The sequence below is a fragment of the Azolla caroliniana genome, unplaced genomic scaffold, assembly GCF_043228905.1.
Source record: "Azolla caroliniana isolate FFs.n. ecotype wild unplaced genomic scaffold, voAzoCaro1.0.p SCAF_1, whole genome shotgun sequence".
Taxonomy (NCBI): domain Eukaryota; kingdom Viridiplantae; phylum Streptophyta; class Polypodiopsida; order Salviniales; family Salviniaceae; genus Azolla; species Azolla caroliniana.
In genome coordinates this window covers 32,861,662-32,886,733 of record NW_028230436.1, presented here as the reverse complement: position 1 = coordinate 32,886,733, position 25,072 = coordinate 32,861,662, and the positions used below count along the sequence as shown (strand labels likewise).

Sequence of the window (25,072 nt, the reverse complement as noted above, 5' to 3'; positions counted from 1 at the left end):
GACATTAAATGGCCACAATTCGTGGCCTTAAAGTCATTGGTATGAATGCTGTTATAAATATAAAACAAACAACAACAAAAGGCCATCCTCCTCACCTATAGTGCCATATTCTTAATATTCCTTGATTCTTCAAGTTGGAAAATGTGAGTAGGAGAATAACGATGTAGTTTGAAAATAACAATGTAGTTGATGACATATGTCTGAACCTCCCATATCACTGTGTAAAGTGCTTATGCCATGTGTATCTCGATATACTTGGCTTGAATAAAGAACCCATATGGGGACATATATCACGAGGAACTTAAACATTAGCCATCTTTTTACCTAGTTGTTTGGATTGATCCAAGTTTATTTTTGCCCATTTTAATAATGATGTCTATCCTCATCATTTTATTCATAGACAGTCAAGGTTACACTCAAATGGTGGGAGTGCATTCACATTAGGCCATCCCTTGGAACCCATTTTTTATTAGTGATACCAGCAATCTGTTTCACCTTCTTCTGCTAGTCCTATAGATTAGCAAGAGCCAAGCATGAATAGTGATGCTAGGTAATTCCATTCTTTGATATATACAAGTTACAGCTTCACAAAATGTCTGTCTATTGGGGCTGCTCCCGCCTCAGCTCTACCTATATCATGTGGTTTTTGCCATCACAATCCAATTCTTCGTATGAAACAAATTACAGAAATTGGAGAAATATCAAAATATGGCACCAAGAGCTTGCTTGCTTGATCAAATATTCAAGTTGTTATCAATTTCTTCATTACTAGAACAAAAGCAAGGAAAATTTTCCGACATCCTAGAACCATAGTTGTATGTTGATATCAAAATCAAAACGTGTATGCATTAATAGCAGAGTCTGATTCTAATACAGAAGTAGATGGTTTTCAATATCCATTATTTCATACATGTATCAAGCTTCAGCATGAACCATTAAAATGTACATTCGTATCTCATGTATCCAAAAAGACTTTATTCTGATTTTCTCTACATTCCAGATACAACTTTCAAAGATGCTATCCTGGAACAAAATAAAAAGAAACGAAATTATTGTAATTGAAAGATAATTCTATTATTGGATTTGAAAGATATCTTAAACGGAAAAAAACACTCTTCAATCCCAGTTTAAACTTTATGTTTGCATACCTCATGTTCTTCCATGTAAGTGCAAGGTCTGACTAGGAACAACTTGAAGCACACCAGGTTTTGCTGCAATAACAAAAGCAAACATAGTATTAAATTCATATATACGTTGAGGGGTATTTGGTCATTTATTGGAACTAAGGGACATTTGGGTCGATATCCAAAAAGTTAGGTGTTTTCCCATGTGTGTGTGTGTGTGTGTGAAAACATTTGTTATACTATGAGTAAATAACCCAAAAACAAAAAATAAATAACTTACCAGCTAGAATGGCAGCTTGTGATGGTGTTAATTTAGCAGAAAACCCATTCGTCACGGTGGAATAAGTATATAGTAGAGAACTTTTTGCTGCCTCTTCACTGCACACAACATGAGTTTGATGACATAATATTTACTTAAGGAAGGAGGTTTTTCTTTTAATTCCCCAAAATGCCTTAGTCAACAATCTGCCCTCTCTTGAGCAATTAAGTGTGCGTCTTTTGTACATTAATATATCTCATTTGAGTAATAAAAGAAAAACAATGGCTTTTTCGGATATCTATTTTTTACCTATAATCTAAGTAAAAGAATAAAAAAATCTTGATATATTCATAGAAACAAAGTTACAGATCTACTACCGTCATAACCAATCACAGAAGCAAAATTTAAGTAACTGACCAAACTACTACCATTATCAGCAACACAATCAGTTAATTTTCTTTTTTCCTCACATGAAAGTGGTTCACAAATAATGTTCATCCTGAACCTTCCTTCATAGTATTTTAGTTCAACCACAGTTATCTATCCGTCCTTACTGAAATAGTGAAATTTGGGGAGTATTCTCTTTGTTTGTTTTTTGGGCAAAACTCAAACATGCATCTACCATTTTTGGATATTTATCACAATAGCCCCCTTTGTTGTTGAAGACGGTATTCTGATCAACTGAACAGTCCACGGGTGTTCTTTTTTAAGATGGAGGGATTAAATCTCGATAAAAGACAAAAATTCATCATTCTTTTGATTGATCTCAATAGAACGAAATGAATTGATCAGTCAATGTGTCTAATCTCAGCAGAAAAGGGCATAGATGGATCATTGAACGTGATAAACCTCAATAGAAACATGATTGCAATATAATTAATCTCAAAAAGGAACACAGCTATTGATAGAAGCATAGATTGATTGAAACTAAAAAACATAGATTCATCATTTCCATGCAATTAATCAGAAAATAAACGACACGGATTCATAATTTCAATGAGATTAAATCTCAAAAATAAAGAAATAGATTGTTGAAAAGGCAGACGTGGATTGACAATACAAATGAAGAAGAAGATCAAGATTAGAAAAAATAAAAATGAATAGAAGAAGGAAAAAGAAATGCGTGAAATCATTACAAGAAAAAAGAAAGAAAGATTTTTGTTCATATGTCATCTTCTAACCTGCCAAGAACAGAGGTTAAGAGAGGTTGAGCTTGAATGCCTTGTCCAAGGTAAACAATATACACTTTAGTTGTTTCTTCTTCTTCTTCCGCTGCTGCTTTCTCTCTATTCTCGTTCTTTCCATCTTCATGAGCAGCAGAAGACATGGCGAGAGAGAGGAGCAGAAGGAGGCAAAAGGGAAGAAACAAGACTCGTGCGGCCATTGACTTCATGATTCTTATTCCTCACGCATGTGTCATGCAAAATGTACTCCTCTGTTTCTTCTGTACACAAAATGTACTCTGTTTCATATGTATACATAAATATATGTGTTGTATATACATACATATATATATAAAGGAAGAATGGGGGGTTTCTTTATATTATAAATTTATGCCTCTATATATTATGTACATACATATATGTATGTATACATGCTTTTTCTTTTGAGTAGAGGAGTTCCCCACACACGTGTGTGATGAATACCCATCACCACCACCCACACTAACTTACTTAGCAGCCCTTCTTGTCACTTGGGACACACTTTTGTGTGTGTCAAAAGTAAGTGTTTGCGCAAAACTAATGGTTTATGATGTTCACACACACACCCTCCCTCGTGTCGATGACGACGACTCTCTACCATCTTTTCCGATATACCGTTGGCTTATTACCAGTATCACACACACACACCCTCCCTCGTGTCGATGACAACGACTCTCTACCATCTTTTCCGATATACCGTTGGCTTATTACTAGTATCATCCATCGGGTTTGCGGAAATGAGAGATTCGAAATACTTACTCCCCCCCGAATCGTTCGACTTGTGGGTCCACTTCTCGTGTTTGCATGAGTATAATTAACATCACTCCGATGTCAAACAAAATGAACACACACTAGAGGCTTCTCGCCTCTACTTTCACACCCACCTAGAGGTTGGATTCACACTCATCCACTAACCGGCAAAGGCCGCAAATACACGACTAATTTATAGCTACCAATGCATTTCCCAAGAAATTTAGTCATAAGGAATGAATCATTCAATTGCACATATAATACATGCACATGGTGGTACAACGCATGAGCGTAGAAACATTACCACACAACCCGGGCATTATCTCTACATGAGAATCATTGATGAGCCAATCAAATGATAACGACCTTCTTCCTTAAAATTACCTTACCAAAATGATCCAATTATTACGACTTTATTCCCCCATTTTTTACATGTGTGATTGACTAAATATGACCATTTACTCGACCCAATCATTATCTCTTGAATTACTCCAAATTATTTTAGAAATCATGCATTAAGACGCCGAAAGAGTATTTAGGTATGATTCAAACCTTAGAAAATAGAATCATCATCAAAGCAAACGATGGGGCATGGCATTCATGTATTCAAGTAGATTAACTAGTGTATAATACACACGCAATTGAGAAGGCAACACCATCATATTATTACCTTGGAAAGACGGTGAAAGTACCATATGTCTGGCACTTGATAACATTGCAAAAAAGTAGCCACACTATTTTTTCATACTACCATATATGATACCTTCATCTTAGTCTAATTCGCATGGAGAAGAAGACTTTGCCAATTCTAGAGTAAATCATGTCCATGAAATATCAAAGCTTCACGTATCTCTTCACATTGTTGTGCTGACTAGCTTGAATCTCCACTACATGTTATATTTGGGTTTTAACTTTGAACTGCAGATGCTTTGCATGTGCATGAAATTTTACATTCCTTGGAATATCCAAGGCAATTTAACAATGGGATGAGCAAATCATATTGTTTTTTCCAAAATCCTTCATACTGCAATTTGACATCCTTCATTGTGGTACTAAAAGCATCTCCATGTTCATTCAACTTCAAAACTCAGGTAGCTAATCAATTGCTTCTTGCATATCAACTTCAAAACTCTGGTCATTAATAAATTGCTTCTTGCGTGCAAGATACACTTGAAGATCTTGAATCCATAGATGAATGTGGCATATTGGAGATCCATTTTCAAGCTATTGATATGGTGGGAGATAAGAAGAGCTTCCCCTATTTATGCTGAAATTAGTAGATCCTCCTTGACTACATTTTTTGAAACAATTCCCTAGCAGAATGATTTAATGAACAGATGATGTATTATTCATTTGGTTCTTCGACAATTGAAGATTTTTTAAATAAAGCAGTGTGACTCATGCAACCCTTCGACAAATGCAATTGGAGAACACAAAAACAATTTCAGTCATTATACACATACAGTATCATGTAAATTGTTAGTAAGTTTAGAATATAAAAATACATTCAGCTCTCAAATAGGAGATGAATATAAAGTCCAGACTGGTTCATGTTGTAAAAAGACCTTTTAACTATGGGGTCTTTTACTACCAGAAAGGCTAAAAGTAACTTTCCTAGAACTATCGTGGTCCATGTGTTGTGATGTTGTTGGAGGTGGCATGCCATTTCTTTCGGAAGAAGTAGTGGGTGTGTGACTTGCACCACCATCATCTCCTTCAACCTCATCTATATTCTTCATTTGTAGCGCTGCAATTTGATAATTCGGTGCTACAAGCATATCTTGCTCTGGAGGCAATGCAATACTTGGTCCACTAATAGCCTTTGGCAAGGGTATACTATTCCTCACCCTAGCCAGTTCCATTAATACCTGTACTTTTTGTCAAGGTCAAGAAAAAAGAAAAAGAAAATTTAACTCCATTAATATTCTTTCTTTGTCAAGGCCAAACAGGGGACCAAAAAAACAAAAAAAAACAGAATTAAACTCCATAAAAAACAAAGATGGCTCAGACAAACCAGTGACTTAACAGCTACCCATGAACTAATACAAGGGCTTAGCACAAGGTAATATCCTCTATAAGAAAGGAAATTGTGAGTGGCCATATGTCTACACTCCCATAATGCTTTTAAAGCCTTACCCTGACTCTAGGACCAGAAGCTACCAATTTGAACAATACCCTTGGCACAAACCCACCACAATCTGTATTTCCACAAAAACAATGATTACATTCTGAATGGTACAAGGTCAATTTTACATAGCTCTGTATTTTCCTTTTTAAGTTTTGTTTATAGAGTCTGAAATCTACTATTGTAAGAATTTGAAGAGATGATTGTGCTACCAATCCACAACAATAATAAATATTTCGATGTGTAAGATGACAAGTCATCTCCTTTCCCTTAATTCCACATCCTTAAGTGCACTAGCTAAAGCAAAAAAAAACACTTAGGGCAGGTAAATTTACTACTGTGTCATTTCTATGCATCCCCCCCCCCCAAACCCCGGTTCAAATTAATGAGTCTGAGTATCACAGTCTGTTACAATGCTCCCAGTTCAATCAGATTCACTTGCTTTCTCCACATTTGCAGGCGGAGCCTATCCTTGCACGCAACTAATTCTCAGTCATAATTTTCATGATCTCTCTCTCTCTCTCTGACATTGTGGCTTACATCTTAGTAACCAAAAAGAAGGAAATTTAAGAAAAAACCCAAGTTTGATCTTCACAGTGGCTCGACCCAGACCACAAAGTAGACATTATGCATCTTCCTGGGCATCAATTTATCTATCTATCTCTCCGTCGAAACAAAAACAGGGAAAGGGGAACAGCGATGAAGTGTAAAATACCTCTCTGGGCGGTGGCTGGGAGAAGGAGGAGCCACCAGAGGTCCGAGCTTGAATGGCGAGCTTCAGATCGTCAGAATCAATGGACGGCTTACCGGCGTGCTCCGAGTAGAGCTGGGCATCCCCTAGGACCTCCACGACATAGCGATACCAGAAGTCGAGGAATTGATGAACGACACGAGGCTCATGTTGCTTCACGCCCATCGACCTCAGAATGCTCTTCACAAGCTTCGCATCCTTTGGAAGATCCGTCTCCACCTCTTCTTCGTCCCCGTCTTCACCTTCCTCGGAACCCCCCATGGCCTCCTCCTCCTCTCTGTCTCCTCTCTCAACTCTGTTTCTTCTTCTTCCTCCTCCTCTTCTTCTTCTTCTTCTTCCAGTTGGGGAGGCTCTGTTCTGTTCCAAAGGTTCAGGAGTTGTGGGTTCAAATCCTGATTATGCACTCAGCAGCTGCTATATCTATGTACTATTATTTACTACTAGACATACAATACACTACTACATAAGAATAACTTCATCATCTACATACTCTACCAATGTAATATGAATGTTGTATATATATATGTTTATATATCCTTCTCTATCTAGGCTTCCCTCGGAAGCACTTTTGGCCTCTTTTTGTTGTTCACAGTGCACACACTTGACTCTTTGTCCGGATGTTGCTCCGTGTTGTTACCTCTTCATCGCCGATTTGATTGTAAAGGACCATCTGACTTCTTCATATCAATGCCATACGTCCGCACCGACACTTGCGGTGTGTGAAACCATTGGTGGTCGTGTGGATATGAGGAAAGGCAAAGGACTTCTTCACCTTCCTTAATTGATTCACCACAGCCATCAAATATTTTATAGACCGTGTCCAAGTCCTCGCATTGGATATATAAGAACTCCCGTCTCGTCTAGGTTTTATTCAATCCTTGCATGAATTTCTTTCACGGTCATAGTGTGCGCTCTTGATTTGCAACATTCATTAGTAGAGTTCTTGATCATCCAAGCTACTCACTTTCACATGCATTATGTGAATTTTTGTCTCATAGGTCATATTTAACCTTGAACGCGATAATCAAATTCTCTCTCTCTCTCTCTCTCTCTCTCTCTCTCTCTCTCAATGTTTTTGCACCATGATGCATTTGGATTTGCGTCCACATGCTCAATCTTAAGTACACCTAGGGATAGTGGGGCAAATGATTTCGTTCATGAAGGTTTGGTTTACACGAATATCTATTTTGTGTTAACAAATTCTTGTTCTCTCTACTTATGTCTTGGAGTTCAGTAGCCTAAAAATACATCATGATTGATATCCCCCCCAATTGATGAAATACAAAACCCATATCGTAGCAATGTTTTTCCTTTCTTTGGTCATCTTCATATTGGAGAGACCTGACTCAACAAAAGTTTGTGTTGATGCTCATCGAGTTAGTAAGAGGTTAACATTGTGGATTCAACCATTCATTGTTTAGTTTGAGATTGAGACACACAAAAATATTGTTCCAAAAAAAAGATCTCACAACATTGACATTGATTTTTTTTTACAATAAAAATAATAGCATTTTTTGGGGTCACAAACCATGATTCGGGAGCCCCAAGCAAGGTTTTTGGGTCCCAATATGTGGTTCGGGGCCTCAAGCAACTCACAAACCATGATTTAATTATGAAACATGATTTAGAGACCCCCAACGGGGTTTTTGGGTCACAAAACGTGATTCAAGAACCCCAAGCAAGGCGTTTGTTACAGAACATGATTAGGGAACCCAAGCAGGGTGTTTGGGTCACAAAATGGGATTCACAGACCCCAAGTAGAGTTTTCAGGTCATATAACGTGATTCAGGGACTCCAACTGGGGTTTTTGGATCACTAACCGTGATTCGGTCACTGTTTGTGAACCCTAAACCGGTTGTCTTAGGTGAGCCATGGTTTGAGCTTATGGAGATAAAATACAATTAGAATAGTAGCATCGTCAAAGGGATGCAAGAATATTCCTTACAATACGACATGATGTAAATTGGGGTAGTGTTGCTCCAGATTTAGGTAGGCCAATCTGACGTAAATGGGGCTAGAGCTTCTTTCCTTAAACCAAAGACCAGGCTCACATAAACCATATTTTCACCATCAATTATATCCAATCCAAGACCGAAGAACATGCAGCTTCCTTTAGAAACATGTCTCACATGCCTTGTAAATTCTTCTTGCTCCTGGAGAACAACAAACTGATCATCAAAATGTTAAATATGTGTGAAATCAATCATCATTACTAAGTAAATCATCAATAGTTGGCCTTACGATTGAAACTCTTGCAATTCAACGCCAGAACAGATATGAGACATAAAGACATAGGCTATAGCATCCCTTTCATCCAAACCTACAGCTTCATCAAAGGCCTCTTTCCCACGCTTGAAATTTCCACACTTTTGACAGGCAGTTAATATTGTTTGCCAAATTACAACATTCGGAAGACCCGGCATCTTCCTTATCATTTCTATTGCCTTATCGACTTGGCCAATACGACCAAGGAGGTCAACCATACAAGCACGGTGCTGAAGCATTGGAGGTACACCATATTCTTTGCTCATTGATTCAAAGAACCTTTCACTTTCATGTGACAGACCAACACGACTACATGCAGCTAGAATAACAATAAAAGTAACTGAATCTGGCTTTATACCCTCCTCTAGCATTGTATCAAATATAGACACTACTTTTTCACATTCACCAATCTGGGCATATCCCACCATAAGAATGGTTCTTGACACTACGTTCCGCAACGGAAGTTTGTCAAATACTTTTTGTGCTAAGTCAAGCCAGCCACATTTGGAGTATAAACTAACCAATGAGTTGCCAAGAATAAGATCCCTTTCTAGCAATCCTTGTCTTTCAATTTCAGTATGTATTTCACCAGCTTTGTCCAGAGCTCCAACTTTTCCACAAGCATTTAACCCACAAACAAGTGTGGCGGGACTCAAGGAAACACCCTCAATTTGCATTTGTTCAAGACATGAGAGAGCTTCCTCGGCGTATTCATGTTCAGCATATCCAGCAATTAATGCATTCCATGAGACTACATCTCGAACTTGAAGCTCCTCAAAAATATTAAGTGCTTTATCGAGCTGACCACATTTTGCATACATGTTCACTAGAGTGTTGCCAATTACAATGTCCTTTTCTAACCATCCCTGTTTTTCTATTTCAGCATATATTTCTTCACCTTTGCTGAGATTTTGAATGGAGCTACATGCATTCAAACAAGAGATGAAAGTAACAATATCTGGCTGAGCATTTTCAACCCTCATTTTCTGAAAATACTCAAGTGCTTTCTCATTGTGCCCACATTCAATATACCCTGAAATTAATGCATTCCATGAAATTGTGTTCCTAACAGGAAGCATATGAAACAGATGTTGTGCTTCAAAATGTGACCCAAATGTGGCATACATCGAGACTAATGTATTACCGACAGCAATGTCTGTTTCAACTAGGCCTCGCATTTCAATTTCTGCATGTATTTCTTGCCCTTTCCCTAATCCTATTCTACTACAACAAGCTCTTAAACTGCAGAGAAATGAGACAGAATCTGGAGACACACCTTCAATTTCCATGTGTTCATAACAGCTGATTGCTTCTTCACTGAACTCGTGTTCCATGTATCCTGATATGAGTACATTCCATGAGACCACATCTCGAATAGGAAGTGCCTCAAGCAATTCATGCGCAGCCGTAAGAAAACAACATTTAGCATACATATTAATCAAAGCATTACCAACGATAAGCTCTCTTTCCAATAATCCATTTCTTTCAACCTCAGCATGAATTTCTTGGCCCCTTTCTATAGCTTGAATGTTGCCACACGCTTTCAACGTGCAAATGTAAGTGACTGCTTCAGCAGGAACACCCTGACATTGCATTTGCTCAAAGCACTGGAGCGCTTCTTCATCTTGACCATGTTCAGTATATCCTGTAATTAATGCATTCCATGCAGCCACATTTTGGACTGGTAGTCCATCAAACACTTCTTGTGCTTTTATAAGCAAACCAAATTTGACATACATATCCACCAAAACGCTGCCAAGTATAACATTTTTTCTGAGCAGTCCCTGTCTTTCAATCTTATCATGTATTTCTTGGCCTTTCATTGTGGCTCCAATAGTGCTACAAAGTTTCAACATACAAACAAAGGTGTGAGCATCTGGAATGACACCATCACTTTGCATCTTTTCAAAATATCTAAGAGCTTGCTGAGTATCCCCATTTTCAGCATGGCCTGAGATAAGAGATGTCCACGAGACTGCATCTTGAGCTGAAAGCATGTCAAATACTGTTTTTGCAACACCAATATATCCACATTTAGCATACATATCTATCAATGCATTGCCAACAACAACATCATTGATTGATAACCCTTGGCTTATGATTTCAACATGTATCTTCTGCCCATTCACAATATCTCTCATGCTAGTACAAGCTTTCAAGCTGCAAATATATGTAACAGTATTAGGAAAAACACCCTCAAGCTTCATTTGTTCTAGACATGTAAGTGCTTCCTCACAATCCCCATGTTCAACATATCCTGTAACTAATGAAGTCCAAGCAACAACATGTTGCACTGGAAGACAATAAAATACTTCTTTTGCCATTGCCAGTGAGCCACATTTCGAATATAAGGCAACCACCGCACTGCCAACAAAGATATTGCTAGCGAAAAAACCTCTTCTGGCAACTTCTATGTGTATTTGCAAACCTAATTGAAGATCCTTCAGCTTTGTACAAGCCTTCAACAATCCCACAAATACATGTGCAGAAGGATGTACAGAATCTATTTGCATCTGTTGATACAGTGCCAGAGCAAGTTCTGGATTTCCAGAATTGATGTAGCCTCTCATAAGAGAATTCCAGGACCATTCACTTCTATGACTGAGTCCATCAAATACCTTTTGAGCCTCATCCATGATTCCGAAATCTGCCAACAAAGAAACCATATAATTTCCCAACAATTTATCGGATTGAAGTCCATTTTTTTTCATGTAAGAATGCATCCGTAAGGCACCATCTCGGTTCCTTAAATTGCTGCATTTATGCAAAAGGCAGGATAAGTCTTGAATGGATGGCTTAGGCAACAAGTTTCCTTCCAATGAAACCAGGGCCTCGTTTAAGCTAATGATCTTCCAGTTACCAAAAGCACCCTTCTTCATTTCTTTTCTTTCTTAGGAAAAAGAAAGATAATTTCTCATTCCCATCCATTTCTAGGAATGATTTCTTCTTTCCACTGACTCTGGATATGTCCAGCAGCAGAACTCAAATCGATGATCAGGAACTGTTAGGATCTTCCAGTTCATTTCTTTACTTCCTTGGGATGGAAAAACTAAATAAATGCAGAGTTGCATCCCTTTCTAGTCCGTTTTGTTGAATCTGTATCCTTCAGTGCATTTACATTCAAATTCTACACAAAGGAAAGATCTCGCTTTCTTAGGATGAAAATACAAAAAAGTGTTAATTCCCATCCTTTTCTATGGTAAAGAAAACTGTAAAGCTCTTTCGGGCACCAAAGGTAATCGTATCCTTCATTTCCTTTCTTGGGATGAAAAGAGAAATAATTTCTCAATTTCCGTCCTTTCTAGAGTAATGACGCTTTTTTCTTAGATGTGCATAAACAATCAAATGCAACAAAAAGGAAAGGACTTGGCATGAAAAAGAAATGGAGGGATCTTCAATTTATCAGCAGTGCCATTCTTCGTTTTGTTTTACTTTCTTATTATGGATAGAAAATTAATTTCTCATTCTCATTCTCGTCGATTTCTTAATAAACAAGTATTTTTCACTGAAACCCTCCAAAAATAAAATTCGCTAAAAATGCCGGGTCTTACAGGAAAAGATGCAAACAGCAAATATCAGTACAGTTCCACAAAAAAGAAAATATCCTAGCCGAAATTTTTCATCTTTTCTCCTCTATAAAAGATGATTATCATCCTTGTCTTATAAATAAATTCTTCTTTTCAATGTGACTATATCCTTCAAAAATCAAATTAAAACAGGAAAAGGATAAAAGGAACGATCTTACCTTAAATTTGAGCTTAGATGATGTCTGAAAGAGAAAAAAGAAATACCATTGTGCCTTGGATAAGAGAATAGGTGTTTATGGATAAATCTCTATGTCTTACATGACCCATTCGCTGCATATTTTTCTGCATCATGAGCATTTCATAAAAGTTCCTAACAGAGAAAAGGAGAGAGAGAGAAGGAAAATAGCAAGATAAGCTAAACGAAGAGGAAAGGCCAAACCCTAAAACAACATACAGAGGTGTATAATGTTGAGAAGGTCTTTTTACGTTTCTTTTTTATTGAGATGAAGAGGATTGACATCGTCGTGGATGGCTCTGTGTGTCATCAGAGACTGAAGAAAAGCCAGAAGCTTATTTTCTTGCGTTCCATGGAACGCTAAGATTGCACCGCACCACCACTGACCGACGACTGCCTGAGTCCTGACTAGTCGACTGCTCCGCAAAGCTCCTCACAATGTCGAGAATTCTACCCCTCCTGGTTTTACGAAATTCGCAGGGTACCCCCCCCAAATCTTTCGAAGCTCCCAAATTACATGCAACATACATACATACATACATACCAATTATGTGTAGCATACATATATTATTATATATATATATACATGCCAATCAAATGCATACCATATACCCCTTTCTTTGCAACCAACACACACACACATACATACATACATGCATGCAATGTTACTGCATCACGAACGAATATGCATTATGTAGATCGTACACTTCACACAATCGACTAGGCAAATGTAATCAACTTTTACAAGAAAACAAATGAATGACCGCACCCACACAATACATTGGAAGAGTTTTAAATTGTGATTTTACGCTGGAACGAGATTCCGTAATCCTCTCATGGCCAACATTTTGATGTGTTTACCATTTGCACTTTGCAATAACCTTTTAAACTTATGTAAGTTCTTGTGAGCCATTCAAAACACATAAAAAAGGTAGTTGTAGTAGCAACAACATAAGTAATAGTGGTAGATATATAACAAGAGCGAAAAACAAATACTAGCTTTTGGTACATGATTGTCATAGGCCATGTATGTTTGAGGAGACTGTTATCTTTATATGTAGATACAAATAGATGAATATTAAGACAAGTGTCATTTGGCACCATGACTTTAAGTGCGGGAAGACTGATGAGACTGTCTTGACGTTGAGATGCACCTTTCACATAAAGCAAATGAAAAAGGTTATTGTCACACTCTTTGACATGTTAAAAAGGCTATCGATCAATTAATTTGATTAAAGATGAGCCAATGATAATTAGATATGTTATTGTTTACTTGCACAAGTAAACCGTTTGGCCTATCTTTAATCAATTAATGATTAAAACAAATCATCATCAATAACATGGATGCTAATTCGTGTGCTATTCTTCAAATTTACAAATTGAATTTAAATGCAAACATTAAGTTTTGTGTGTTTTAAGACAAACATAAAAGTTTGGATGTGATGAGTTTTTGTTGCGAGATATGCATGGTGCATGCTGAAGATAATTAATCACAAGTAAAAATGGAAATCTTATGCCTAACAAAATGTGTTGTAGGGTTGGGGCCCATTTTGTAGCTCTAGAATAAACATATGGATGAGGTTCAAAACTTGGCATATCAGGACTAGAGACCTATACCCTCGAGCTATAACTAAGATGGTTCTTTTGTTGTGAGTGGCATGTTATTATATATCGGCATTCACGATACAGGACAAACTAGTACTTAGACAAATGGCCAAGCGTGGTACTGAGACAAACGACTAAGCGAAGATAATTAATCATAAGTAAGAATGAGATTCTTATGCCTAAACATTTCATCATCATATAAAACATTAACGAAATGTGTTGTAGGGCCCATTTTGTAGCTCTAGAATAAACATATGGATGAGGTTCAAAAATTGGCACGTCAAGACCAGAGACTTATAGCCCTCGAGATATAATTAAGATGGTTCTTTTGTTGTAAGTGGCACATTATTATATATCGGCACTCGCGATACAAGACAAACTAGTACTTAGACAAATGACCAAGCGTGGTGCATAGTTCCAAAAATATACGTGTAATCATGTAATTGCTCAACTCTTTATTTTATTAATTTTGGACTTCTATCTACCTATCATTTTCATGTACACTACTTGTTGTGTGTGAATGAGGTTGAATGTCCATTCTATAAAGAGCATAATGAATCATGTATATGACAAAAAGAGCTCAATTTTCGATGAAAGCCTATATATAAAGTTTATTAGAACTTTGGGATTCTATATCAATACGAGTAGATTTTTAACCCAATTTAAAGTAAAGTAACTCGAAGATGTGTGTATTTAAGAGAGACGAAAACATGCATGGTTAAAGATTCTCGTGAATGACAACTATGTGAGAAGATACGTCCAAAGAAGAGAGGAAATAGTACCCATTGAAATCATGATGGGTTGTTAGTATTAGGAAAGGAATGAGCATCACTACACTACATATAAGCCTAATGGGACCATGTGCCATGGATGATGATGATGGTACATACGAGTCCAAGTATGCACAACAAAACAAAGACGTACTTGTATAAGAATCATGATCCGAACTTTGACGGGACATGAGATGATAGAGCAACAGATGAATGACCCATATGAATTTACGAGGGCTCTAGAGTCTATAGACATGGTATGCCCATGTAACCATATCCATGAATTAAATGCATGCATGAAGTTTACAATTGTTTCTTTCTAGACCACCATCGATGTATCATTGCTGCAAGGGCATACAAATTAAAAATAAGTGTTAAGAATTGATATGAGGTCTTACATATGACATGGGTGTCCATTCATTTTCTTTTCGTAACCATTGGTTATGAAGATGATGACATTTTATCCTAAATTGGTACGCATGCCTAAATAAGTAAAGTAATTTATATGCATATAGAGGCCCAAAAATATTGATACATGTTGACAAAACGCGCCCCAACTTGAGGTAGACATCAATGATGAAATCAAATAGGAAAAATCAAGGTGAGGTTGGATACACACGTACATATGGGACATGTGTGCCAATTAATATTTTTGCACATGAGCTCATAGAGGAAGACATAAAAAATAGCTTTTTCACGATCATAACCGGATATTAAAAGATGCTTGGATTTTTTTATTTTTGAACCAAGTATTAATTAAGGTGAACAAATTGTACAGATATTGAATATTGTGTGCATGTTAGATCTGTGGGTTACATACATAATGCAAGCGTTTATATCTTACTTAGCCCACGCTTCACGATTGTTTATTGTTAGGCTCAATGCAATGAGCAATTGCATTAACCATTGGAGTATATGTACATACAAGAATGGGGTTATGATGTGATTGGACCCATCATACCCTTGGTGTGTTGATTGTGCATGTGAACTCATCATTTTTAGCACTTTGCTTTGCATCACACACACACAAAAAAGCTCTTAAGTGGGTATATAAAGCTTTGAGTGTTGGCTATGAGGGTGAGTTTTCGTATAAACAGAAAGAGAGACGAGCTAAACTTCATTAGACTCAAATAACTAGTACTTCCTTTCATTTTTGAATATGTGTGTGCACACACTAGTGTGGGTGCATGTTTGCTTATTGATAGAGTAGATGGCCATCATGTCTAAGTGATCACTTTGGGTATAGCTTGTAAATATACAAATACAATGAACTTAGTCAACTTGATGATAGAAAAAGTTCTAGACTAAAAAAATCCCTTGGTTACAACTAGATGAGGTCCAAATGGAAGAAGACCAACCACTATAATCATTGAACTTCATACACAAGCTAGTTAGAGGGTCATCATCTCCCCCCTCTTTTTAATTTGGGAGGGTTGGGATCACCTATTTTAAGCATGTATCATGCAAATACATCGAACCTAGTCAACAACCCTTGATAAACTAAGGTCCCAAGGTTACAACCAAATGAAGGTTTATGATATAAAACCCATCACCCATCAACGTTTCCAATTGACAATCTCACATTGGCACTCCGTGCCTCTTTCCCGCTCCCGCTCCCTCGCATCAATCCAACAAACTGGGAAATGAGAACTAAAAAATTCGCACGAAACAGGGAAAACAATGACACTCATGTGTTTATTCGTGACTGTGTAAAAAAGCACGGTGTGATTAGTGCACGCGTTAGAATTGAAAACTAATTGAAAGCGTTCATGTTAGTTTGTTCTAAGAGTGGGGGATCGGGGTGGGGAAGGGTAGGTTCGAGTAAACACAACAATGCATACATATCAAACCAACCCCTACACCCACAATTTATTATCGACAACATATGCAAAATATTTGATAATATTTGCGATCCGAGTAAAGGTAGAAGTAACGAGATCCAAATGGAAGTGGAGACGGGCACAACAAGACCACATGGCTCATATATAGATAGATAGATAGATACATACACATACATATACATACATATACATATACATACATACATACATATATACACATACATACATACATACATACATACATACATACATACATACATACATACATACATACATACACATACATACACATACACACACACATACATACATACACATACACACATACATACATACATACATACATACATACATTCTTACACATTGCGTGTATAAGAAAGAAAGAAAAATGCATGGTTGTAACAATAACAGGACATGCATGCATGCATGGTCTTTGCATCCATACATGGATCTATCCGTCCATTAAGGATTTACCTTCTTCACGTATGGTATGCCTCCTCCGTCTGAAGAGACGGACGTCTGGAACTTGACGGCATATAACTTAACCATGGTTAAGGTGACCTGGTCTTCCGCTTCTCTCTTCTTCTTCTTCTTCTTCTTCTTCTTCTTCTTCTTCTTCTGTGCATATTTAAATCTGAGAGAGGGGCCATGTCTCTCGTAGCTAGCTGCCTACCCTACCTTCTTCATCTCTTCCTTTTCTTTTCTTCATACCATTCCGCCATAGCCAAGCATTCTTACCTCACGCAAGGTCCCCCCACGCCTTTCAAAACCTCCCATCCCTTTCTTTCTCTCTGTCTCAGCAACATTTTGCCATTCCGACCCTCTAATCCGGATCACCTTCTGACCTTTCCTGATCTGCTACACGCACCATCACCATCACCATAGCCATCGCCTAAATCTGAGATCTGCATTCTCTCACTCCCTCGCATTCTCGACAATTCATCAATATACTCACATATTTATTACTCAGCCTAAATTTGCCCTATTTCTTCAACCTCCTTCATCTCTGGAGTCTGTTATATTTTCTCACACAGATCCTAGCTGCTTCTCCGTCTTCTTTTCTCTCACTTTTGTTTCTGATCAGATCTTCACCACGGCTTCCGTTATACTCTCTCGTCATCTCCATAGCTCTTCTCAACTCCTGCACAGAACAAGCAGCCAAACTCAGCTGAACATACCGGTCTTCAGCTATGGGAATCAAAGAGACACCGCCAAAGGAAAAGGAGAAGAAGAAAAAGGTGAAAAAGAAGTATTTGGCGAAGACGAAGACAGAGCTTGCATTGAAGTTCCTTCTTTTCCACTCCCTCCTCCATCACATCCTGTAGTCTTCGGCTTCGAACTCCACAATCATGTTATCAACAGCAACAGCAGTAATAGCAGTTACACAGAAAAGAAGAACACTAGAATACCTAATTCTCCATGCGAGAGCCCTAGGTCTGTGCTAGACACGACGATGGATCATCCTGCACCGAAGTATTACTCTTCGGTGAGGCCGTCTACTAGTCCGTGTTCTCTTTTAACTAAACTGCTGATCAGTTCTTCTGAAGAATTAGAGGTATCGACTGAAGGTCATTCAGAACTCGAAGCAGCTGAAGAAGATGTAGTAGCTGGAGAAGAAGAAAGAAACGAAGACAATGGTGATAACGGTAGTGAAGAAGAAGAGTGCGAGGATGACGACGACGACGACGACGCTGTTGTGGAGAACTCTATATTTTCTGCTTCTTTTTCATTTTCTTCTGTTTCCAGCTATGGCGGATTGAAGAAGAATTTTCTGAGTTCCTGCTGTTTTTGCAATGGGCCTATTTCCCAAGGAAGAGATATCTACATGTACAGGTAAAACATAAAAAAAAACAGGAGAAATAAATAAAACTAGCAGAATGACCGTACTGTCTAGTTGCGATCACATAGATTTCTGCACACATTTTGTGTCGCCATGGCATGTCATAATGCGTTGCATTATTCTCCTTTCTCAAACTGATAAATTGGTGCTGCTCTCTAGCATGTAAACACAAATCTCCCACTCCCACGCCTACTATTACTCCTACCACAAACTATCACAATGCGCCTCCTGTCTAGCAGCGATTGCATAGATTCCTGCACACACTTTCGATCGTCATTACATAGATTGTCATAATGCATCGCATTATTCTCCTTTTAAACTGATACAATGGTGCTGTTTTGTAGTATATAAATACAAATTCTACCACTTCTACAACTACTACCACTAGAACTCCTACTACAATCTTCTTCTTCTTCTACTACTCCTACTACTACTACTACTACTACTACTACTACTACTACTACTACTCTTCTTCCTCCTACTAAGACTACTGCTAGTACTGCTGGCTGATTTGATACTATTCAACGATTGATCTGTCTGTATACTTTCCATCCTAATCCACTTGTTTTCTAATTGTTTTGTCTCATGACAGAGGTGACCAGGCCTTTTGTTCCGCGGAGTGCAGACACCAACGCATCACACTCGATGGCGATCGGATTTGAAGGAAAAGAAACAAAAAGGCATACAAACAAATAAACAAACATACAAACAAACAACCAAACAAACAGCATTGCAATCTCTGGCTTAACCGCGGAACTACTAGCATTCAGTCAAGTTGGTCATGGTCATGGTTGTGGTCATGGCCCCATTGGGGTCCCAGTGGGCAACCTGAGGTGTGGACATAATGTTTCAGCCCAAAGTTTTTTGTACATACTTATCTTTATGATCGCAACCACGGGAAATACTAAAATAAAGGTTGCGGGAGTGTGCACTAGGTGCAATTGTCTCTCGGGTCTAACGTTATATATATAGATTTAGATGCGGGGGTGCCCAACGACATGGCTACTCTTGTTATGTTCTAGAGAGGCATGTCTTTGCCAAGTTGGTTTTTGAATATAGATAGATATAGCCTATGTCCAACATTGATGTAAAAATAATAAGATCCTACCTACATCTATTTGTATGACCCTCTTTTGTAGAGCTAAGTGGACAAGAGATCACTTGTAAGTGCTCTAGCCCATTTGTTATGCCACTTCCTGTTGATGGAAAGAAAAAGGGGCAACATACATACATGCATATATGTATATGTTTAAAAGGAGTGTAGGTTCAGTTATTTCAAATGATTTGAGCTCATTTTATTCCTTTTATTATACATTGCAAATGGTGCTAAAGCCTATTCATTAACTAGGACATTGTGCCAATCAGACGTATTAATACAAGGATTAGAATTCAGTGGCAAATGTGGGGTTACATTACTTGCCCTTTTCCTCCAATTGTTTCTTTATACATTATACAGCTTCCCTCAATACAATGTTTTCAACTATCAATATATTTATGATCATTGAAAGTAAATTTATCTTGGCTCATCACCTTTTGTGATTAACAGATCTCTAATTTGTGTAAATAAGAACATGTCAAAATTTTTGAGGTAGTGCTTTATTTTGGCATTAAAAGCATATCTATTTAGAAAACACGATTGCTTTTACAAAGGAAGATGTGTGGCTGCAACATGTTTTGCCCGATCTTGACGTTACATCATAAGAAGGAAAACCAAATGATTCTACCATTGGATATTGCATGTTTTGTTGCAAGGTTGTCATATACTACAATCTTGCATAGAAGTATCGCCAACATATGATAGAGGCAAGTTTGGAGACAACAAAGACACAAGGATGGTTGCCAAGAAAACAAATTAATTTTATATATGGCTACTTAAGATGGCGGGAGAAGGAAATTATTGAGAAATCCTTCGATTGGTTAGAAAATTGTATCAAACAAGTTTCTTGAGTCCCATTTCACTCACACTAGTGCTACTAGGAGAAGAATAAAAGACGTGTAGGAAAATGAATGAATATAAATGGCTTTACTTCCACTCTCCTATTTCATTTCTCACCAGGTGGTCCTCCCCCCAAGATGTTTGGTTAAAATATTGTAAAGCATATAGATGTCATGTTTCTGTGTGTAGTATAGATATGTGTCTAACATATACACGCAAAACCTTATCAAATAGAAATATGGTATATGATCTAGCTTCAAACTCAAGTTAACTCTCTAGATAGTAGAGTGTTCACAATAGAAGTTTGAAAAGCAAAAGTTAAAAATTCTTGGAAATCTAGTCACCTTAAGATAACTTGGTGACAAACTACACGTGCTTTCTTAGCACTTCCTCTCTAAAATGGTTGCTAATTCTTTTGGGAATCCTAGTTTGAAAGTTTGTGTGAGGTGTCAACTCAAGTTGAAGAAATAGCTATATTGTTTTTCTAAAATTCCTTGTTCTCGAGGCAATCTATTGTTTTTGAAGCATAGTTTGAATTTGTATGTTTAAAGCAGTATAATATCTGTGGAAAACTAAGCCCTTCTTCATACTTTGATTTGTTACATGTCACCTTTCAATCAGTTTCTAAGGCTTAATCCATTCATGTCAATGTGTGTGAATAAGAGCCAATGTACCACATTGGTTTTTGCATCTTTTGTGATGAGAATTGGACGTTTTTATTGGGTTTGTTTTGCTTGTAAGAAACAAATATACCAATCTATTCAATATTCTTATGTAGTCAGCCCCATGTGAAGATTCATCATTATGTCATATATTCCCCTCACTCTTTGCTCCAAATCATCACATTAGATTAAAAAACACATGGCAATACGTCATCTTGTACTATGTATGTAACATCTCATTATCAAGAGAAATGAAGTTACAAATATGTTGTGAATTACGAGATGCACAAAATCTATGGCGGTTCTAGTTCATTCTATCATAGAGCTAACGATTTAGAAGATTAATAACTCAATCTTGTGATTGAGTAAAAAGAACATGTATTTCAAAGTTTTGACAGCTTACATTCTTCTTGAAGTAGGATAACGTTATTGTGGATGGCAACATATTTGTATTACTTGAACCAAATAGAAAATTTGCATTTAGGAATGAGTTCATCCAGACTTTGTAAGTTATCAATATATTATGTTCACACAAGAGTAAGTTCTAGAGATGGAAAAACAACCAAATGCATAAAACCAAAGGCGTAGGTGCAAAAAAAAGCTACATTGTGCCCAATGTTCCACACTACAAGCGGCCTTTGAGGCCATCAAAAGTTTGATAATTTGATCATCTTATATAACAAACTTTCTAAATATGTGAGTTTGTCTACATTTGGATACTTCTTGCTTAATATGTAAACAAATGATCATATATGTAGTCAATTGAGTTGAGGAATCAGGATGGAAAACAATCAACTATAAACACTAATCTAAAACGTAATAACAACCACTAATAATACCCTTAACATTGACTCTTGAAGTTGATTTCTTTGCTTATCCTCAACATGTGGATCTTTTAATGGTTGAAAGGTTTTGGTTGTCATACAAACTTACAAGGAAGGTTTGATCTTGGCATGATCCCTCACATGTAGGTGAGCTTCTTGCTCCTCCCTTAGACCAAAGCAAAAATGAATAGCACATATAGAAGGTAAAGTGACAATAGGAAACAATTTGATAAAAACCCATCTTGTCTAGGATTTGTCATACTCCAATGATGGAAAGCAACCATGACAAACAAAAATCTTATGCAATATGATTATCCTTGTATGGACGTTCTTTTGTGTGATTAATGTATAAGGATATTAGGACAACCGAGTTTTTTCGTCACCACCATGGCTTGACACTACCATGTATGTGTGTATTTTCTCTAAGAGTGCATGAAGGATAGTACTCTGTAATGCAAAGACGCATTCGGGGAACATGATGTAATATGTATACAATATTGACGTGTTGAAACCTCTCTCTCTACATATATGCATATATAAGTTGTAGTATGTACTATGTAGTAAATAGCATTGAGGTTGATGAAGCAAAAGATGGACAATTTAATGCACTTCATTCTATAGTCATATAGTACTAACAAAAGTTCAATAGAAAAAAACAAAGGCTCATCACATATAGGATAAGAAAAGCAGTATGATAAATAAATAGATAGGACATAAGGAGAGAGAGAGAGGAAAGGAATTGTTTTAATGGAAATAAAGAATTGATGGGCGAGGATGACATCACGTGCGGGTGGCATGGGACCCACACCATAAATCTCTACTCTCCTACAAGTCTCCTAAAAGAATGTCCAACCCATTTGTCCACATTCAAGAGTCCTTTTCAATCTCTATGTTTTCGCGCAATCAATAACGCTAGACGATGAACACTTGCAATTGTAGACATCTTGTCTATTGCCACACTATGTCATATCCACAATGCCACGAATCACACGCGCACACACCTTTTGTTTTTTCCCCCACAAAGCGCATTATTACTAGTGGGGAAACTTGCGAAAACCGAATCCCATAAAGAGTATTTACAACATGGTAGGTAAGAAACATTAAACAAAACAAGGTCGAAATAGTTACGAGAGCCATAACAAACATCAAGGGGTCATTGGGAAGGACATTCAACAAAATAAGGCCTACAAAATAGAGCCAAAACAAATGTTAAGTAGTCTTCAGTGGGAAATTTAAAGTAAACCCAAACCCACAAAGAATATTTACACCATGTGAGATGAGAAACATTTCACATAATAAGGTATACAATATGGTCGTCCCATGTTATGAGAGCCATAACAAACATTATGGGGTTATTCATGGGACATTCAACAAAGTAAGGCATAAAAAATAGTCATCATAATAAACATTAAAGGATTTTCATTGGTGGGAAATTTATAAAATAAGCAAATGATATGAATAAAAAGTTTGGGAAAGAATTTGTATGTTAGTATAAAATCCATGTAAAAATGATGGCAATGAGTTGATGTCCGCGGGTTGAACACCAAAGATATAAATGACTTTTTAGAGAATGGGTGACGAGGAACAATAGCAAGCCAACAAGTCTACATACAATGATAAATACAAGTGTCCAAACAAAATCAGCTTGATTGTAATTTGTAACAATACACCATACGCAAAATTTGTAAGATAACTAGATGTTCCTTCATAGGCATGTGACACCATTTTGACTCGCTTTGGTCTCTTCAAATCGATGATGTTATACAAATCCTTCCACACCTTTTTTATTTGCCTTGATCTATTGATACTCGAGACATGTAGCATATGAGACTAATACTATAACAAAATATGCCAATCCAAATAAATAACCTCTTTGTACCACATAGAGGAATACCATGAATTCATTCAATCAATGTATAAAACATATTAAGTGTAAACCCATTAAATGATATCACATGGAAGTAATCTCATTTGGAAAGCTTTGAGGTAAAACCTAACTATACATGTTCAAGCTCTAGCTTGACAAAAAACCTTTTAGTGTACAAGACAAGCAAAATAACCAAGAACATCATATACCCAATTAACCCTTTGATATGATTTTTAGTGTGAAGCCAAAACATGTTGTCAAGTAAGCAATTTCCTTTTGAAAGAAATTGCCTTTTTTATCTCCACCTCAACAAACAACCAAGAATGATAGACCAACTCATTATTTGAAAAATTAGCCTTCCAATAATATGTACTTAGTGTGGTGAGGGAGTGGCCAAAGCAAATTCATATCACTTTTCAATCCAATAATATTTAACGTACAGAAGAGAAAAGATAGGACAAAAGAGTCACTTTACGAAATAAGCACAAAGAAGCACATAGATGCACGGAGAGCAAAGAAACACAAATATAAAATAACAAAACAGGTGTAGTGAAAACTCTTTGCTAGAGGACAAGATTTCCATGTCCAATGCCAACGTTCAAACGTTACACATTAATCCTTTGACCTATAGCAACATAAAATAATGTAATAACCAACCATATTTTCCTTATCCAGGGTTGTGTACATTGGGGATCAGGATTTCTAATGAAACATGCTTTCATCATTTGCCAATATGGGAAATCAATGAAGTGATACATGAATCCGTAGGGGGTTAAAAGTGTTACATGAAACTTTAAAAACATTGTAGCCATTCTCGAACTCGATGAGTTTATTTTCAATTCATGGAGGGATCATTTGCATGGTATAAAGTTATATCACCGCACTCTAGCTAAAGTCTTTTTCTTTTTCATTGAGTTTGAGACCACAAGGAGCAAACAAAATACTTCAAATGATTATTTCCCAAGAATTGGCTTGACCTTGAGCAAATACCAACCAAGGGTACCACCAAAGAGCAATGCTCCATGTTGCCATCATAGCACTAACACCACTAATATGTCTATTGAAGAGTTCAACCTCCGATCTAAGCTTCTTTAGCTCATCCTATATTCTATTTGATTGTCATTTTTTAATCATAACATAACTAAATCAACACTATGCTAGCAACGATTAACATAACATGCAAAAGGATTTTCTCAATAATGCATTTTGAGACATCCAACCTTATACGAGTTATGGCTTACATTAATATTGTGCTTGATTAGGATGACATTCTTGCTCTATATTATATCTTTCCCAAAGGCAAGGAAACCAAACTGCATCATAACTGTGTGCACATAAATCTTCACCACTTGAAGGTTCTATATGTATTCTAGTAAGCGTCTGAGAAGGTTGATTGTGCACACACCTCAATAATAATATCTTGACCTCACTTGTGATAATCTCTCAATAGAATCTGAAAGTTCCATTTACTCAGGGTACAAAAGATCAC

The 25,072-nt window shown here is 37.1% G+C and overlaps 4 protein-coding genes across 4 annotated transcripts; 1 reads left to right on the top strand and 3 right to left on the bottom strand.

Annotated features, from left to right (window-relative positions):
• Positions 1 to 831: 831 nt before the first annotated feature.
• Positions 832 to 2,851, bottom strand: LOC147869867 (subtilisin-like protease SBT3.17). Its single transcript, XM_087334142.1, has 4 exons — positions 2,565 to 2,851; positions 1,405 to 1,502; positions 1,149 to 1,211; positions 832 to 1,023 (listed from the first exon to the last, which is right to left on the bottom strand). Exons 1-3 carry the CDS (start codon positions 2,774 to 2,776, stop codon positions 1,150 to 1,152), a joined length of 372 nt encoding a protein of 123 aa, XP_087190268.1. The 5' UTR covers positions 2,777 to 2,851; the 3' UTR covers positions 832 to 1,023; position 1,149.
• A 1,907-nt stretch (positions 2,852 to 4,758) lies between these two features.
• LOC147869865 (transcription initiation factor TFIID subunit 9-like) lies at positions 4,759 to 17,068 on the bottom strand. Its single transcript, XM_087334118.1, has 3 exons — positions 17,016 to 17,068; positions 6,176 to 6,481; positions 4,759 to 5,203 (listed from the first exon to the last, which is right to left on the bottom strand). The coding sequence occupies exons 2-3, from the start codon at positions 6,470 to 6,472 to the stop codon at positions 4,904 to 4,906; spliced, it is 597 nt and encodes a 198-aa protein (XP_087190244.1). The 5' UTR covers positions 6,473 to 6,481; positions 17,016 to 17,068; the 3' UTR covers positions 4,759 to 4,903.
• On the bottom strand, positions 8,212 to 12,623 carry LOC147869866 (pentatricopeptide repeat-containing protein At3g09040, mitochondrial-like). Its single transcript, XM_087334104.1, has one exon. The coding sequence runs from the start codon at positions 11,353 to 11,355 to the stop codon at positions 8,449 to 8,451; it is 2,907 nt and encodes a 968-aa protein (XP_087190230.1). The 5' UTR covers positions 11,356 to 12,623; the 3' UTR covers positions 8,212 to 8,448.
• Positions 17,069 to 17,228: 160 nt separating the features above from the next.
• On the top strand, positions 17,229 to 19,481 carry LOC147869864 (uncharacterized). The gene is made up of 2 exons (XM_087334130.1): positions 17,229 to 18,287; positions 18,887 to 19,481. Exons 1-2 carry the CDS (start codon positions 17,908 to 17,910, stop codon positions 18,954 to 18,956), a joined length of 450 nt encoding a protein of 149 aa, XP_087190256.1. The 5' UTR covers positions 17,229 to 17,907; the 3' UTR covers positions 18,957 to 19,481.
• The last annotated feature ends 5,591 nt before the right edge of the window (positions 19,482 to 25,072 follow it).